Consider the following 17802-nt stretch of genomic DNA (forward strand, 5'->3'; position numbering starts at 1 on the left):
CTGAGTTTGGTATTCCAACAATATTTTCTGTTGATTTTTAATTTTAATTAAAGCTTAAGAATTTTATCCTGCTAAAAAGATGTTAAAACAATTTCCTAAATACATTTACTACAATTATACACAGGAAGACAGAAATCTGATCAGTAGAAATGTTTAACTTGCCTGTCCATCCTTCCCTTCATGTGAGTGTACATGTGTATGCACATGGGACCATGGAAGACAGACCTTGGGTGTTGTTCCTTGGGAGCCACTAATCTTGTGTGCTGAGATAGGGTCCCTCATAGGCCCGGAGTTCACCAGGTAGGTCACACTAGCTAGCCTGTTAATCCCAGTGACCCCCCTTTTTCGCTTCCCCAGTGTTAGGATTGCGAACATGAAGCATCATGTCTGTATTGTTTATGTTGGTCTGGGGATTAGATTCAAGTTCTTATACCCTTTGTTGAATAAAACACCTTCCCAAATCATTCTTATTCTCCATGTTCCCCCTCTATCCCTCTCCTTCCCTCCTTCTCTCTCTCCCTCCCTTCCTCCTGCCTCTTCTTCCCTCTTCCTCCCTCTCTCCTCTCTACTTTGTCTTTCTGTTTTGGCTTGACTCTTCCTCTTTAAAAGTGGTGGTAGAAGATATATGGCCCTGTTTTGTCATTTTAATCATTTGAATGACTAATTATTTAATCATTGAAGAATTTGTACATTTCTGTGCCCTTTATCAGGTGTTTGAGAGAAATGTTTTTAAAGGTGATGACCCTGGAGACAATGCTAAAAATGTAAATTCTAACTTTGTGTCATTTCCTTCTCTCTCTTTGCTAGGAAAGAGTTTATTTCATTTTACACTTCCAGTCAGTCAGTGAAGAAAGTCAGGATGGGACCTCAGCCAGGGCGAATGGATGCAGAGGCCACGGAGGAGTACTTACTGGTTTACATTATTTGACCTGCTATGTTTTTCATAGGTAGACCAGCACCAGTCACCATTTGCTACTGATTGCTCATTGTCCTATTGTTTGGGAAGCAAGTCACTGATATAAAAGGCCACTTCTACAGCTATGTTTTCTGTTTGGCTGGGCTGCCATGGAAACCGGAAGCATGTATTTGAGCCTTTGTTAACAGGAAGGACATTTTTTTCATTCAGCTTCCTATTTCAGGCATGTGCTTGAAGGATTATTTTTAATTTTAAGCCCCTAAAACAAAGAAACACCCTTCCTTTTAAACATTTTCTTATATTCTAACTACATTTTAATAGAAAACTGAAATAATCATTGTCTGAAATTGTACACTGCTTGCTAAGAGGCCAGAAAATTTAGCTCACCACTTGGCAGACAGTAGAGGCCCCATGCCTGTGGTTTGAAAAAAATGAAGTAATATTTCCTTGACTAAGTCCATTTATATGAGGGAGTATATAATACCTTGCAAAAATGAATGTTAAGAAAACACAAGAATACACAAAAATCTTCATATCCAAGAGTTGGTCTCTATCTAGAGCTTTGAAATCATGAGCTCAAGGACACAAATCTAAGAGCATCAGAATTTCTCTTGAAGGGCTTTATTGGTGTTTTGCCACTCGTAAGATGGAGATATAAGCAACCTGATTCCAGAATTCCAGAATTCCATTTTGTTTATAAAAAGAAATACCTCTGCCTAGAGGATGCCAGTTTCTGTCTGAGTTAGACACACACTTCTTTTGCTTTTCTAGATAGGCAAAATGACTCTGCTTACTCAACTATCTGAGAACTATTTGACTGTGAGAAGAATATTTAAAATCATCTGAAAAAAAAAAAAAGTTCAGTGGTACTGTTAGCCAACTCCAGTACTGAGCTGTATTTATGAGCCCCAAGTGGGATATCCCATTCTTTTCTTAAATCTACTCTCTCTGACCTCACCTGGCAGACACAGAAATTGATCTTATCTTAGAGTATCATTAATGGCTTTCCTCGACTTCCTGAGCCCTCCCTTTCTGTTTCTCTCTGAACAGTCATACTTTCACTTGGGCTGCATTTTATCCTAACCCTGTATACCTGTCTCACTCTGCGCATCTCATATTTCCACATTCCTCTGACTAGATCTTGTTCTCAGCTGCAGATTTCTCTTTGCTCCTTGTGCTCAGATGAGAGCTTGCACATTGCCTGTTAACTGCTTAGTTTCCAGCAGCTACAGAGTAAATATTTACTAAATGAACATCATGACAATGGTGAGTAGTGATACCAAGAGCTGAATAATGTATTTCCTTTGGAAAAGCAGGCTTAACTACACTTGTGTGCAGACATATAATTTCATAGACATATTTTACTAAAATCTAGCCATTGTTTACTTTGCACCTGTGAACTAGGATTTTCAATTAAAGTGGATAAGTAATGAGACAGTCTGAATAACTGCAATGTTATAGTAACTGCACATGTAATAATTTTTCATGAAGCCGGTTTTCTTAATCTTGTTGCTCTCCTGTCCAACTGATGGGTGAGGATATTCCATGGTCTTTGGAATCAGTGGGTGAAAACAGGAGAAGAAAATATACCAAAGAATTGTATTGAAATAAATTATAATCATTGAAAGTAAGGTGCAAGCATTTTGGGGAGATATTTACTGCAAGCTACAGGAAATTCTCAGTTTTTTACATGTGAAATGAGTATAATTCACAGACCTTGTTTATATATGTTCTCTTTCTATGTCTGGGTTTGCTAAAGAGAAAAGCACACCGTCACTTTACCTGTGTGACTAAAGAGGCAGCCCAAAGCCCAGTGTGCTAAGGGTCACACTCCATGACTGTTTATTATTCTGTACCACATCTTTATATTTGTTTTTAAGATGGTGTCTTTTTATTTTTCACACATTTGAGTAATTAAAGAATCATTTTACAGTGCACTTATGTTTAATAGTCAAAGAGTCTTAGAACTCATTCTATTGAAGCAGAGTCTAATAGAGCCCATAGATTATCATCATCATTGTTGGTTTTTTTTAATCATTTTATTTTATGTATATGTTGTTTTTACTGCATGTACATCTGTGTACCACATGCCTATCTAGTGCCCACAGACCAGAAGAAGGTGTCAGTTTCCTTGGGAGTAGAATTACAAATAGTTATAAGTCACCATGTAGGTGCTGGGAATCAAATGGGGGTCCTCTGGAAGAGTATCAAGAGTCCCTAACTACTGAGCCACCACTCTAGCACAACTCTCTCTCTCATACACACACACACACACACACACACACACACACACACACTATTACCTAGTAAATTTTAGACATTCAGCCCTCTGTAATATTTTTGTCTTAGATCCATAGAACAAAAGTTGAATTAGCCAGAGCCCATGGAATCACTACAAATAAATTGTTCATTGTGTACTGAGTTCTTATGTGATTCAAAATATAATTCTGATATAGTAATTTTAAGAACCACAACCATAAAATGATTGCATTTCTGTTTTATCTTTGGGAAGCGAGGCAATGAACTACAGTTACATAAAGATGTTCCTTTATAAACTTTATAGCATTCCTTAGTAAGACACATGAAAGTCTTTAAACAGAAGATAACTAGTCTCCTTGTGTATTTAATGCATACTTAACTACTGTAGTAAAATTTATATCTAAAATAAATATATGAATTTGTTTATTTTCTTCATTAAAATGCAACCCCACAGGCCAATGTCATGGTAACACTACAATGTAATTCCAAATGTCACCAAGGCCTTCCAAGCTAATAAACCTTAAATCAAGGGAATTTAGTACTGATAAATTATTTTCAATTCTCAGAGAGCTTGTGGGTAGAATAGTAATTTTCTGAATATGGAAAGGTTTTCACAGGTCTCACTGGAAAATATGTTTGGAATATTAATAGAAGGACAGTAATTGCTTTGTCTCATTTTAGGTAGCATATTACTTTTCCCCAATTAGGGTAACTTGAGGCTAGTGAGTGTACTCTCCGAAGGAAAGCCCTCTAAAGCAATGTGTTATTCCAGCAGATCATGTCAGCCAGGGTACAAGTTCAAGTGCATTAATTATCCCTAACAATGCACAAAAAGATAATGTTTAAAAAATCTCAACAGGATATCCACGGCATTTCTGGTAATGTGTCTATTTACAGAACACAATTAAATCCAGTTTGAATGACGGCTGGCTAGGAAGCAGACTCCCATCCATGCACACTTATTAACCATTTTATAACCCCTTCCTTCTATGGAATGTGTAAAAGACCTCTAGGCAATATGCTCTGAATCTTTTAGCTAACAAGTGACTATTTCTTGTACCTTCTTTTTTTGTACCTATGAAATTACCACAAGGATTTTTGAAAATTAGTTTAATGTGTTATAGATAGCTCATAGACCCATTTATTTCCTGGCTTTGAAATAGGTTTGAGTCTTCCTATCCTAAGAGAACATTTGAATTCTACAAGTCCTCCAAATAAATTATAGTTCACGATGAATAATGATCTTTCAAAACTATAATGGAGGTTGATTATATCTTAAAATATCCTCAGTTTGTTTTCAGAAAATTGTCATTACATTTAATTTGCTAGGCAGAAGTTTTCTTTTTCCAATTTAAACATAACGACTACTGTTTGAATCTCATTTTCCTTCTAAAATGTCTTCAGTTGATACTGAACTGAAAATTTAAGCCTATAATAGACATAATGAATTATAAAGACACAATTTATGTTTATTGACTGAATTGTCAGAATTCAATTGTTCAGAAAATTGGAATTTATGGAGAATTGATTGATCGATTTTTTTTTCTAGTTAGCTTCATTCTGTGTTTCTTCTTTCACTTCTCTAGATGTACAAGACAACGTTAAACTTTTTGATCCTTGTATTTCACAAGATTATTTCAAGGAGAGATAAACCTAGAAGTCAAACAAAGGGGAAAACATCTTCTCAGGTCCTGTAATTTCATCTCTGCTGCTTCCTCTTTCCATTGAGTGTGTGTAATGGTCATTCCTTAGAGATCAAACTCATCTCTAGCCACAGGCCTCTGTGCACTGTCTTTTCTGGAATGGACTTTCCAGTGGCAGCGCCCACTCTGTTTTTAACAGCACCTCTTTCCATTTGTGAATACATTTCCTGGCATATTTATTGTCTCAGTCTCTCAGATACTCTACTGTATTCGGAACCCAGAATTCTAGCATTCGCTCAGTGCCTATGGGTGTGCAGCAGGAACTCACGAAATACTGGTTGAGTCAGTGACAGGAACTGCATTGTTCTGTATCTTTCCTACTCCAAAGCTTCTACCAGAAAAGCAACAGTGAGCATGCCTGAGCACTTTAATTTCTTCAGCACAATGAAGGGAAAGGTGTGAAGACGGAGAGCACAGTAAAGCACTCTCAGGGTATAACAGAAGTACTGGGTTTGATCTCCAGCACTACCCCTTCCCAAACAGAAGCAGAGAAAGGAAATGAGTGCAAGGAACAGACCTGTGTGCAGCTTTTGTAGCATCACTGTTTACTTGCACTTAAGAGGGCAAAATTGGTATTGGAACATCACTGTGGCTTTCCTGTGACTTAGCAAAATCTTTCCTCTCTTATTCTTAAAAAAAAAAAAAAAACTTCTATCTGTTTATATATCTATCTGTCTATCTATCAAACATCTATCTATATTTCTGGAATTAGTACTTACTTATGCAGCTGGCCTGGAACTTGCAGTGATCCCAGTCTGCTCCTGAATGCTGTAATTGCAGGTCTGAGACACCATGCCCAGCTAGCATCCTTTCTAACTTGTTTAGGTTTTTTAACTTTTGGAACAAGAATTGGGTGACAAAAGAAGTAAGTAGTGCTCAGTCCTTTATGATAATTTCATCATATGTTGAAGAGTAGCTTTCTAGTTTCACTCAGTACAACTTGAACATGGCTGCCCATGTGTCTAGCTATCTCCAGAGACTCAGAGTCCCCTATGGTAGGTAGTTAGTGATCCAGATAAGGGCCATCTTGTTGCTTAGATACTAGTTGCATGTAATTTGGAAGAGAAAGGAAAATTCTCCATAAGCACGATATACAGAGTTCATGCAACAAACTCTGTTCTCTCAGAAGCAGTGGTAACACATCCTTCTAAATGTTATATGGAAATGAATTTACATGAAGACGAATTCCTGACAGTGCCTAATATATACTGAATGTCTTATGTATAGGACACACCAATAAAAGAGCACCCTGTGTGCTGTCCTTCTCCTTGTGAGTGATCTCCAAATTGTTTTGAATCTGCAACCCATTCAGTAGAACCTGTGGACACAGCCTTGAAAAGTACTGATACTAAATTTGTTTAAAAATATGTGTACTATGTATCAACTATGCCTGTAACAGAGGTTTTAGAAGATAAGTTAACATTTGTATTTTCAAAAGCTTCTACAAGGACTGGAGAGACTGCTCAGTGGTTGAGAACACTGACTGCTCTTCCAGAGGATGTGAATTTAATTCCCTGCACCCATATGGCAGCTCATGGCTGTCTGTGACTCCAGTTTCCAGGGACTTGACACCCTCATACAGACATGTATGCAGGCAAAACACCATTTCACATTGAAAAAAAAAAAGCTTCTAGGGCAGTGGGTCTCAACCCTCCAAATGGTGCAACCCTGCTTGTAACTTGTTGTGTATTCTAGGCTAGGCTCCAACTTGCAGTAATTCTCCTGCCTCTGCCTCTTGATGACTGGGGTTATAGATACCCATCTCCCTTATGGGTTTTTTCATTGCATCAAGCTAAGGCTAGGAAATACTAGCCAGTATATGTTTAGTATGGACTTTTAAGAACTGTTATGTGGTGGGATACTGGAAAGACAGCATGCTCACCCTTGAAGATGGAAGACTACAAGCCTCTAGTGCAGTTTCAACTCGTTTCCGATCTGCTGAAAACAATCGGTAGATGCTACGAAGTGAAAACATATGTGAGACCTGGTTAAAAGGTAATGTGGTTCATTGCACACACAGATGACCCCAACTCAAAATATTACACAGAATGAAATTTAGGCATCTTCGAATAGTTAAAAAAAATATGTCAACCATTTCTCTACAAGTCTGCATATACTCTCAAGATCTATGTGTCTCTTTTAAAACGTATAGTATGTGATATAAAATAAATAGTCTATGACAGTGGACATGACCCACTGAAAACTATTGCACTGATTTTTCACATTAATTCCTAAAATAAATAACTTTCCCAGTCTTCTCAATCTTGTCCCTTGTTGTGCCCATTGCCTCCAATGGTATGCTGTGCAGAAGCCCATTATTGCTGGCTTCTGTGGCTGTGCTTAAGGATTTCTGAATAACATATTCTAACCATGTACTCTCTTTGCTAGAAACTGAATACAGTGATTTGGATTTGTACACTCTATGGATGCACTATAAAACTCAGTCTGGTGCTCAGCGCATCTGCAGGGTAAAGGTGATCTGCCATCTTTCGTATACTGGCTTTTCTTTGTGGCTCTTTTCTTCTTGCTCTGTGTTGCCACTTGAGCTCCCTGCCTGGCTCCTGTATCCCCTCCACATTGAGAGTCTTGGCTTTTAGTGACCGAAATGGGTACCAAAGTTACAGAATTTATGCTCCCAGAACAGACCTTATCCACAGGTGAATTCTGGGATCGATACAGTGTGGTATCTTCCCTATTCCCTCTACCTACTTCCTACACTCTCTCAAAACTAACGCCAGAGGAAGTGGTGGTCAGGGAAAGTGTCATGAGGAAGCCAGATGCACTTGTGTGAAGCTAGCATGACGGAGGGCAGGGTTACCGCACCATTTCCATGCTCCCACTCACCCTGGCAAAGAAATAAACCAGACTTATGGCATAGATTCAAGATTTTTGGACAAAGCAGAAGTATGATAGGAAACATGGCTGGAGCTTACTTTTTTAGAGGAATGCGCCCTTCTGGAGTGACCTGAAGCTTGAGCTTCGTATATCTGTTGGGAGAGCAAAGGAGTTAGTTGTTCTTTTTAAAAAGTACAGAAAATAAAATACAAAAGGAGCTCAAATCCATGTGCAGTGTGCTAAATTCACCCAACTATCCAAATCCCCAAACTGGGACTTGGATGGTGAATTGGAACAATGTCTTCATAGAAACTTCCCAGAAGTTCCCTTCGTGCCTTCTTCTGGAGTCCATCTCTACAATTCCTTGTCATGTTTATATTAAACAGCAGAGATTGTCTTTGCTTGTTTTTGTCCCCACATAAATTTTGATCATGTTTTAGGTCTGGCTCCTTTCCTCAGTGTTAACTCTCTGAGACATATCTGTAGTCTGCTTAGTTATCATATTTTGTTCATAAGAAATTCATGAAGAGTATAAGGAGATTTATCTCATTGGCCTGCAGACACATAGGTGGGGAGTTAGAGAAACAGGACTCTCAGCCACTGCTAGCAGAGTGTCGGTAGGAAATGCTGCTTTGGGGCACTGCCTATGCTGTGACCCAGAGACACCACACCCAGATTTGTACACAACATATCCATCAAAACTCATGTGCTGTGATTCCCACCACACCCCTCATGAGGGTCTTCCATCCGGCTTAGACATTTTCAATAGATTATGATTAGTCAACCAGTTTCACCATGCTGTGTCTCAGCTTGCACATCCTATTTCTCTATCTCATTCATTAATACTGTAGAAAAATACACGTTCTAGAACTATTTGTTGGATGAAGGATGGCAAGTAAGATGAACAGGGTAAAAAGAAAAGAGAAGGAAGGGAAGAGGCATGCTGGGAGGATCCTTCAGGTAACAAAATTAGGAGAGTGGATTATTCCATGATGAAGCATTTGAGTAATACCTGTGACTAAAATTCACATAAGAACAAAATAGAAAATGCCTGACATTAGGTCTAAAACAATGGGTATGGCTCTGGAACAAGAGTGAAGACAGAAATCTATTTAGTGAATTACAGGCATGCCTATTAATATTTCTGCTTGTGGTTTTGATTTAAAAGTCCTCCAGGCTCCTGAACCACCAGAGTCACTAAGAGGAACACACCCATCTCCCTGCTGCTCATCTGGCATGAATCACTATTTTCCTTTGTCAAATAATTTTTAGAAAGGCTGCTGCAATTCCACGGTGATTTTCTAATCTTATTTCCTTTGTTTCTCCTCTTATTTTCTTTCTGCTTGCTTTCTATTCTCTCCCACGTCTATCACTTGGTGCAATAGTCTCTAAGGTCCAGAATTTCGTTATCAACCCACTGAATGCAGGAGGCAGAAAGTTCTTGTAGTGCCCACAAAAATTCTCCAACTCTAGCATAAACAGGATATATACTGTCTATTCTCTTCAAGAGTTACTAAAAAAGAGAACAGGAGCAGAGGCAGCAGAGGGTGCTCCAAAAGGAGCAACTCTGTGTTCTGAGTACAGCTGCCAGAGTTTGGAGATATCTCCTCTTACGTGTCAAAAGCCCTGATGTTCAGCCACCCCAGCCTGATGTGTACTTGGGGAAAGAGCCATTTCTCCTGGAAGTCTTCCAAGCCTGAACAGTAGAGGAATCTGTCCTCTAACCAATCCCAAAGGGAAATAGATGTTTATGAATGTGAGAAGCCCAGGCAGCATAAACAAAGACTCACAAAGGAGAAAGGAAGCGGATTCAGAAGAAGTAACACCCTTAGCAATACAATTGGAGTGACTTACGCTTTCTCCAGAAATGCGTCCCTGGACATGTTCTGAGCCAGGAGGTTTGTTGCCAAGCTAAAAACCTCACTTGTCCATTCCTGAAAAATATAAGTCACACATGAATTAGTTTCAGTATTATTCAGGTGTAAAATATGCTTTTAACTTGTCTTCCAGGAAGACAGGTCGGGTGTGAACAGTTTCCTACCTACCCCCTCCCACCTCTTTAAGAGACAGGGTTTCTCTGTGGCTTTGGAGCCTGTCTTGGAACTAGCTCTTAGGCTGGCCTCACACTCACAGAGATCCACATGCCTCTGCCTCCCAAGTGCTGGGATTAAAGGCGTGTGCCACAGCCACCACCACCCAGTTTCACACCCTCTTCTTTTTAAAATGTTATAACTAAATCCAAATCTAAGTGATTTCCTTTTAACAAGGAAATGTATAGATGAAGATGAAATTTTCTGTTAGTTAAGTCCCTCACTGATAAAACTGCTGTGCTTCAACAACTGTTCAGGTTTTACTTTTTTTTGTTGTTGTTGTTGAATGATAAACACATGCAAAATAACAGAAAAGTTTAAATGTGGCAAATCTATTTTTAACAGGACTGAAAAAAAAAATCTCGGTGTTAACTAATTCTTAGCCTGATGCAGAAAGAAAGCAAAGATGTGATAGCATCAAAAGCCCGTTTCCAGGATGGGCAGTGAGGAGAGCCAGGATGAGGCTGCACACTGGGGCATTACCTGACAACAACAAAATGGGAAGCTGAGACTGAGCATCAAGAATGCAGTTGGGAAGCTGCAGCAGTGCAGGTGGGAATATTGTCCTTTGAACTTTACAGAGTAAACGATGTGGGCTTAGAGCTAACAGCACATGATAGCTATGGGAGGGAGATAAAACCATCCACTACCACACTTGAAGTGCACACAGAAAAGCATCAATGCAATGTTATTAATGGCACAGGAAGCCATTTTACTAAAATTAGATGAGCTGAATAAACAATAAATATTGGCACTGGCTTTAAACATTTGTTTCTTTTAAACATTTGTTTCTTTTATCGTATGCTCTGCAACAAAGATCAAAGTTCAGGTTCCTTTATGGCAACTTTATGTGGCAGTGAAAGTACTTAAAACTGAAGTTACTGTGTGGTTTTGTGGGTTTGTTCAGCGCAGCTGTTCTCAACCTGTGGGTGTTGACCCTTTTGGTGGTCACACATCAGTTGGCCTGCATATCAGATTTTATATTATAATTCGTAAAAGTAGCAAAATTACAGTTATGAAGTGGCAGCAGAATAATTTTAGGGTTGGGGTCACTACAACAAAAGAAACTGTCTTAAAGGGTTGCAGCATTGGAAAGGTTGAGAACCACTGGTTTAGAGCTAATTTCACACCAAATACAAAAGGAATTAAAAATATTTCTGAAAATTTAATTTTAGTTTGACATTTTAGGCTGAAAATCTAAGTCTCCCACTATATCCAACAAAAATATAATGTGAGCCAAATGGAACTCTGAGTTTTCTAGTAGCCAAATTTAACAAAGGAAAAATGTACATAAAATGATTTTTACTAAGATATTAATTCATGCCAGTATTTTACTGTTTGAGTACCTCTGTTGCATTACAGAAATTCATACAACTTCATGGTCAGAACAATTGTAGATGTAAAAATAAAAACATTGTATAAAAATGTCCTTCATGCTATATATAAGAGGTAATTATAAACATAAATTAGTTTCATGTTTAGACTGGAATTCTATCCTCAAGATTTCTCATTTGATTGGGGAAAATGGAAAAAAAATCCAGAATCAGAGGCATTTCTGGTGGCTGGCCTGCCAATTGGTCAGCATAGGTCTCTTAGAGCCATTAGTCTCTCTATGACTCTTTCACAGAAGAAAATATCATGTCTTACTTTGGGTTGCTAGAAGCAGATCCTGAGATGAAGTTTTATAAGGACTGGGTTTATTATATTCCAGGACAAAATTACAGTAGTAAGCGGGGATAGTTAGAGGAGAAAGAAGGCTTGAACCAAGAAAGTTCCCAACAAGACTAACGATAGTGTATCTCACCCTGCGCAGAGGATAACTCAGATCTGAGTTTGCTGATAGGTGAGCAAGAGTGTGGGTGTGGAAATGACTGTGCTTGTTAGTTTTGGCGAAGGGTTACAAGAAAGAGGCAGAGAAAGCCTCAGGCATCCTGGTCTCCTTGTTATCAAAGTGTGTTCTATCATCCAGAGGAGCAGCCAGCAAAAGCTCCTGTTGACCAGTGAAAGTTGAATCAGAAAAAAACAAGGCCAGCACCCTGCTGGAATCCCTCCCAAATAGTAACTACTGTTTTAGGATTTCTGAGTAACAGAAGTAGCCACCTGTATAGGAATGAGCACGCAACCAAGATTCAGGGTAACAGGTCCATGAATGAAACATTTGTTTCATGTTGATTTGCATCAGGGTTTTGCTGAAGAGCATTTGTGCCTTCAGTGGTGCTGAGGAGGGGACTGAGATTCTATATTACTTAGGAGTTTCTGGGTAAGGTCTTTGCTACACCACAATATGAGTGGCCATGTCCTAGGGTAGATGTGTTGCACTCTGGAAAACTTGTTAGAAATGTTGATTTCAGGCTCCACACTGCATCAGCATCTATACTCACCCAGGGAATCTTTATGTGTTTTATGTGTATCAATGTTTAAACATACATCTGGGCCAAAAGCAGTCCGTTGAATAGCAGTACACTCCAGGACCTGGCTTGGGAATCTTTAGCCCCGTTTTTGTTTATTCCCTTTGTAAGCAAATAAAGAGACAATTTGGGGCTGTTGAGTTTTGCACAGCCCCCAAAGACCTTGCAGCTATATTAGGTACCACATGGCTAAAAAGAAGGGGGTCAGAGTATAATTAAGAATAAGAAAGCAAGAGTCGCTGCTTGGATTCAGATTGCTGGTGTTTTGGACTTCAGACTCTAAGCCATCATGAGAATATGGAATACTCTTTGCTATGGGACCAACGGGTCTTACTGGGACCTTATTTTTATAAATCCAGTGCCAAGCCTTGGTTACCGTGGCCTGAGAAGGGCAGATTCTTTGTTGTAGAGGACCTGTTCTTTTCCTTTTGGAAACCAAATATTGACAGTCACTCACCTTGGCTTGGCCCCAGCTATTTAAATCTTGACATTTCCTGTCTTAGCTTTAAACTCCCCCTTGGGACAAAGACCTTAACCTGAGAAAATGACTAAAGATGAACTGCAGTTGAATTCTATTGGAGGTTCGGGGCTCCTGTTTCTATTCCTTCTCCTCTCAGATGTCAATTTTGACAGCTTCAAAGCGCTTTGCCCACCACATCACAAAGGTAGTGCCCTTTTATTTCTAAAGCTATTTAAGTTCTGAAATTTGTAGCATATGATTTCATGTGTTTGCTTAATACTATGAACACTTATTAGTCATGAGTATCAGTTACATTGCTGGTGACTGAATATTTACTACAATCTGAAGGGAAATTTTGTGTTCAGTAACTGGCTCTCATAATATTTTTGTCAGAGATGGGCAGCTATTATCCTCATTTTACAGAAAGGACTCACAGGTTCAAAGCACTTATAATTTGTCTTGGGGCTAGTACAGTCACTGCTTGGGATCAGATCACTGTTTTCTTTTTTTTTAATTTTATTTAATTTTATATAACAAAGTCCAATGAAATGAAAACAAACATTTATACACAATATTTGGGAATTTGGGCGTTGTTCTTTCCAAACTACTTCCTGCTGGTAAGGGGCGCTGTCATGGGGGATTCGAAGATGATTCAGATATCCTGGCTGTAGTCTGTAGGGCTGTTTTGTCCAGCTGTTTTGAATGTAGGATCAGCTTGTACTCTGTTTCAGGCGGTCTGGCGTCAGATCACTGTTTTCTTAAGACTTCAAACCTAAACTAGTAGATGCTAGGCTCACCATTGCATTGTTCTAGAAAATTCAAGGAAAGCTAATCTACACAATCAAACAGATAAGTAAACCAACTGAACTGTATTCAATGGCCAATGTTAATTTATACCTTTGTATGACTGGGTTATATTATAAGCATTTTATAAATAACTAACTTATAATCCTCATAATGCCTTCAGAAATGTCTATTGTCAATAGCACATTTGGAAGGTGAAATAGCTGATGCAGAATTGTTTAATAAACAGCATAAGGTGGGCACAGACAGTTATGGACACTTGGAATTTGAACATGGGTTTGCCTCTGCAGTCAAGTGCTTTACCACTACCTTACAGGGACCAAGTGAATAAAGTAGTGGAGAAACAAGAAATGACCTAATGGAGAGAATATGAGGCCAGCCACAAAATGCAGAGCTGACTGACATCTTGCAGCCCTGACGGAGATGGGCACCAACTCAACTCAAATTTCCTGTAGTTCATGTACAAAGAATAAAGGGAAGGATTCAGCCCTGCCATGATTCATCTTTGTCCTTCATCCAAATACCATCCATGTTCAATGGAATGCTTCCAGTTCTGAGAACAGAATGGAATTCTTCAGTGTCTGGCTAAGAAGAGTAAACATACAAAGACTGTGTCTTTGGAAAGAAGGGTCACTCTTGCCAATATTTGTGGTTTCTACTCTTCTGATTTATGTTATTTTAAATGTTCTAATGTATTTATGTTACCTTTCATTTTTCAGTATTGCATTTTTTGTTACGCATATGAAATACATGGACTGATGTAACTAACATGTATATCTACTGATCCAAATTTGACAAACATTAACATTTTATCACAGTTCCTTAATTACATTTTTTTCTTAAAAATTTCTTAATTACTTAAAAACACTGCAAACTGTTGCAATATAGTTTAAATTAATTCTTCCCTATGTATCCCTTCTTTTACTTCTCTTTCCAGAAGCAAGCTCTAATTTGAAAGGTAAATATCAACATTGCACCTATTTTTATATGGCATTCTGAAGAGGGTGATATAGTTTTATAGAACTATAGGGTATAGTTCAGGGTCAGTAGACTGGGGCCTGTAGGCTTAATCTAACTTGTCATCTGTATTTTGTTTATTTATTTATTTATTTAAAGACAGGATGTCTCTGCATAGCCCCGGCTGAACTGGAACTTGTTCTGTAGCCCAGGCTGGCCTTGAACTTGCAGAGATCCACCTGTCTCTGCCTCCTGAGTGCTGGGATTAAAGGTGTTGTTGGCATGTTGTATGATTTATGAACAAAGTTTTATAGGAACATAGACACACTTTCTCATTTCTGCATTGTTTGTGGCTGTGTTCAGGCTATAATGGTAGAGGTGGCTATTTGTAATGGAACCCCCCACGAAATGTCAATACTATGGAGGCCCCCAGACAATTTTTGATACCTCTTAATATGGCCCCCTTTATGCTTGAGATTCAGTGCATGAGTTCCTGTTTGTAACCAATATTATTTCTTTAAAACAAGGCTGTTACACATAGGTCTAGTTCATTTTTAACTCCCATATTCTTCTACTACAAGAATATATAATTTGAGAATCTGTTTTCAATTGATGGATATTTATGTTTATTTCTTTTCAGATATTTGTTTTCTGCTTCATTTTATCTTAGGACATAGCCAAACAATTATTGTGAAGAGCCTAAAGAATTCTAGGATTCCAGCATTTTCATCAGCATTATTTGTTCACTCAATTAGTACTGTGCATTTTTACCAGCAGAGCATAAGAACTTGTATTTCTTGCATTAAAACAAAGCCACCTGCTATTATTATACATTCGCAAAAGTTGTTCAAATATAATTGACACAATATGGAATCCAGCAGTACTTTTCATTGACATCCTGACACTGACATCCTGGCTTACTGATGTAGCTGAGCACTCCTCTCTATACATGGGAACTATCATTATTCTTTTCAAATTCTCTACTTATATTGTTACTGTTTTGGTCCTCTGCAACAAGCAAGTGATTCTAACCTTCTTTAGCCCCATACTTATATTTTTCAAACCACTTTCCTCTTCATTGTTTTTGAAAAAGGTATAGAATTTTGCTTGTTTAAGGACTGAGGTCAAACACATACATGAGATGTTTGTAGAGGCTAGACATACACAGTGGCTGCACATTGTAAATGGATCCCATGGAATCATGGCATGACAGTTTCCCAGGAAATGGCTTCAACTTCATACTAACCCGTGGAATCACACAAAAAGCAAAAGAGTATGCTCTTTCAGAAATATATATTCATTTAAAATGTTCTTTGAGGAGGAGAAAATATTCTAAAAGGTCTCTGAGTATCTCCCAGCTAACACATATACATATCTAAAATATATAAGTATATACATATAGAATTACAAATCAATGCATTCTGCTGTAAATGACTAGTAAAGGTCATGTTCTAAAAGCAGATACTTTCAGTTTGACAGCTCTATTGTAATTATGTATTAAAAATTCCCTTGTGTGTAGTGTATGCATGTGTGTGAGAGTTATGCTCATCTGAGTATATACACATGCACATACAGAGGGCAGAAGGCTAGAGACAGACTTTGAGTATGATCTTCTATCATTCTCCACCCTATGTTTGAGACAGTGTCTCCCGGTGATCCTGGATGCTACTGTTTGGCGAGACTGCCTGCCTGGCAGGCCCCAGGGACCTGCCTGTCTCTGTCCCCTTCCCCAGCACTGGAATTAAACATGTGCACTGTCATAACTGGATTTATGTGTATGCCTGCCGAAGATCCAAAGAGCGAGCACTCCATCCACAGAGCAATCTCCTCAGCCCTTGTAATTACATTTTAAATAAACATTTTAATGCCATTTTAGATTCAATGTAAAAATGAGTGGCAGGTACAAAGGGTTTCTATGTATCCCCTGAACCCCAACATGAATAGCTTATTCCATTATTAAATATTCCCCACCAGAGTGGCAGATTTGCTACAATCCATAAACCTACATTAAATCATTATTATCATCCAGAGCCTATCATTTATAATGGAGTTTCTTCGTTGATGTTATATGTTCTCTGAGCTTGGGAAAAAAATCTGTAATGGCACACATCAGTACATACTATCAGCAGCTTCCTGCTGTTAGCATTCTTTATGCCCTATTTATTTACATCTCCTTTTACATAATGAGTTTCAAAAGGTTCTTGGGGTTTGCAAGAAATTAATGCTAGATATTTTAATACTCATCACATGTTTTAAATACTTCATATTCTACTTATTAATAGTTGCTAACTGCTGTCATTTGTAACTGATTTCCAACTAAATCACCTATACATGGCAGCAACCTGGGAAGTGAGTGAGGAGGAACACTTTATGCCTCCTTCAGAATGGCCTCGCCTGCCTGAGCACAGTTCACTACTCTGCTAGCATGATGCAGAATCCATGATGCAGGACATTTTTCTTAATGATACTGTAAAGAATCTGTCCACGATGTGAGTCCTGGGTCCAATCAGAAAAGACTCTAAGAAAAGTTACTGCATGTGTGGTCTGAGAGAGAACACTCAGGATGCTAGATATGATTCTGAAACTGTTTCCTCATACTTGGTAATAGAGCAGGTCTTAGATCCTATTTTCATCTCGTACACAAAGAGAAGTGACTGTCAAACACAGAACCACAAGACTACAATCCCACCACAACAAAGCCAAAACAAAAGTGTACTAGTGTCCATTAATATCACTGTTAAGACACAAACATGATATTGCTCAGCTGACTTAATACCAAGGAAAGATGCCTCATTATGTTCAAATGGTTCTAGGCTACAACTGGAAAACACACAACTCAAGTTTTCTTGGGAAATAGGAGAATTGATCAAGGACTGAATTATTTATTATAATGGAAGGAAAACTGGATAAATTGCAGAAGAAGAATTGCATAAATAAGCTAAGATAATCAAGAACTGAGTGTGAAAGCAAAAGGCATATTCTTGGGATAGTGCCCTCTCCATAGTCTACTGTCACTTTTATGAAAACAGTTGCTATTAGTCTACTCCTGACAGTCTTGATGTTAACTATTCTGCCTGTGGCTGTCTCAGTAGTATGCTCTATAGAAGATAAATGTGTATATGCATGTTCTTCTATCATAGTAGTTGTCCAACCCTGCTTATTTTTCAAGATATCCTATTTGAAGATATTAAAACAGATTGATTAAAAATAAAACAAACAAACAAACAAAACCAAAAAAATACCCCCACAGCTAACTTCACAGTGGGAGGAACTCCAAGAAGGGAACAGGGGGCAGTCACTGTTTCTTGGGAATTAAGCAGCACTGCTTATTTGCTAAACTGAAACGTTTGACAGAATTAAAACTGCATTC

At 38.4% G+C, this 17802-nt stretch overlaps 1 protein-coding gene across 2 annotated transcripts in view; it reads right to left on the reverse strand.

The window, feature by feature from the left end:
• Plcb1 (phospholipase C beta 1) overlaps window positions 1-17802 on the reverse strand; it is a 648366-nt gene that overhangs the window by 200756 nt on the left and 429808 nt on the right. For both annotated transcript variants that reach the window (XM_051183312.1, XM_051183313.1), the window contains exons 5-7: window positions 9568-9647; window positions 7812-7865; window positions 6761-6836 (exon numbers count right to left, since the gene is read on the reverse strand). In XM_051183312.1, the coding sequence (XP_051039269.1) occupies window positions 6761-6836; window positions 7812-7865; window positions 9568-9647 (210 nt within the window). The remainder of the gene's footprint in view (window positions 1-6760; window positions 6837-7811; window positions 7866-9567; window positions 9648-17802) is intronic.

Source organism: Phodopus roborovskii, unplaced genomic scaffold (assembly GCF_943737965.1).
Source record: "Phodopus roborovskii unplaced genomic scaffold, PHOROB, whole genome shotgun sequence".
Classification (NCBI taxonomy): domain Eukaryota; kingdom Metazoa; phylum Chordata; class Mammalia; order Rodentia; family Cricetidae; genus Phodopus; species Phodopus roborovskii.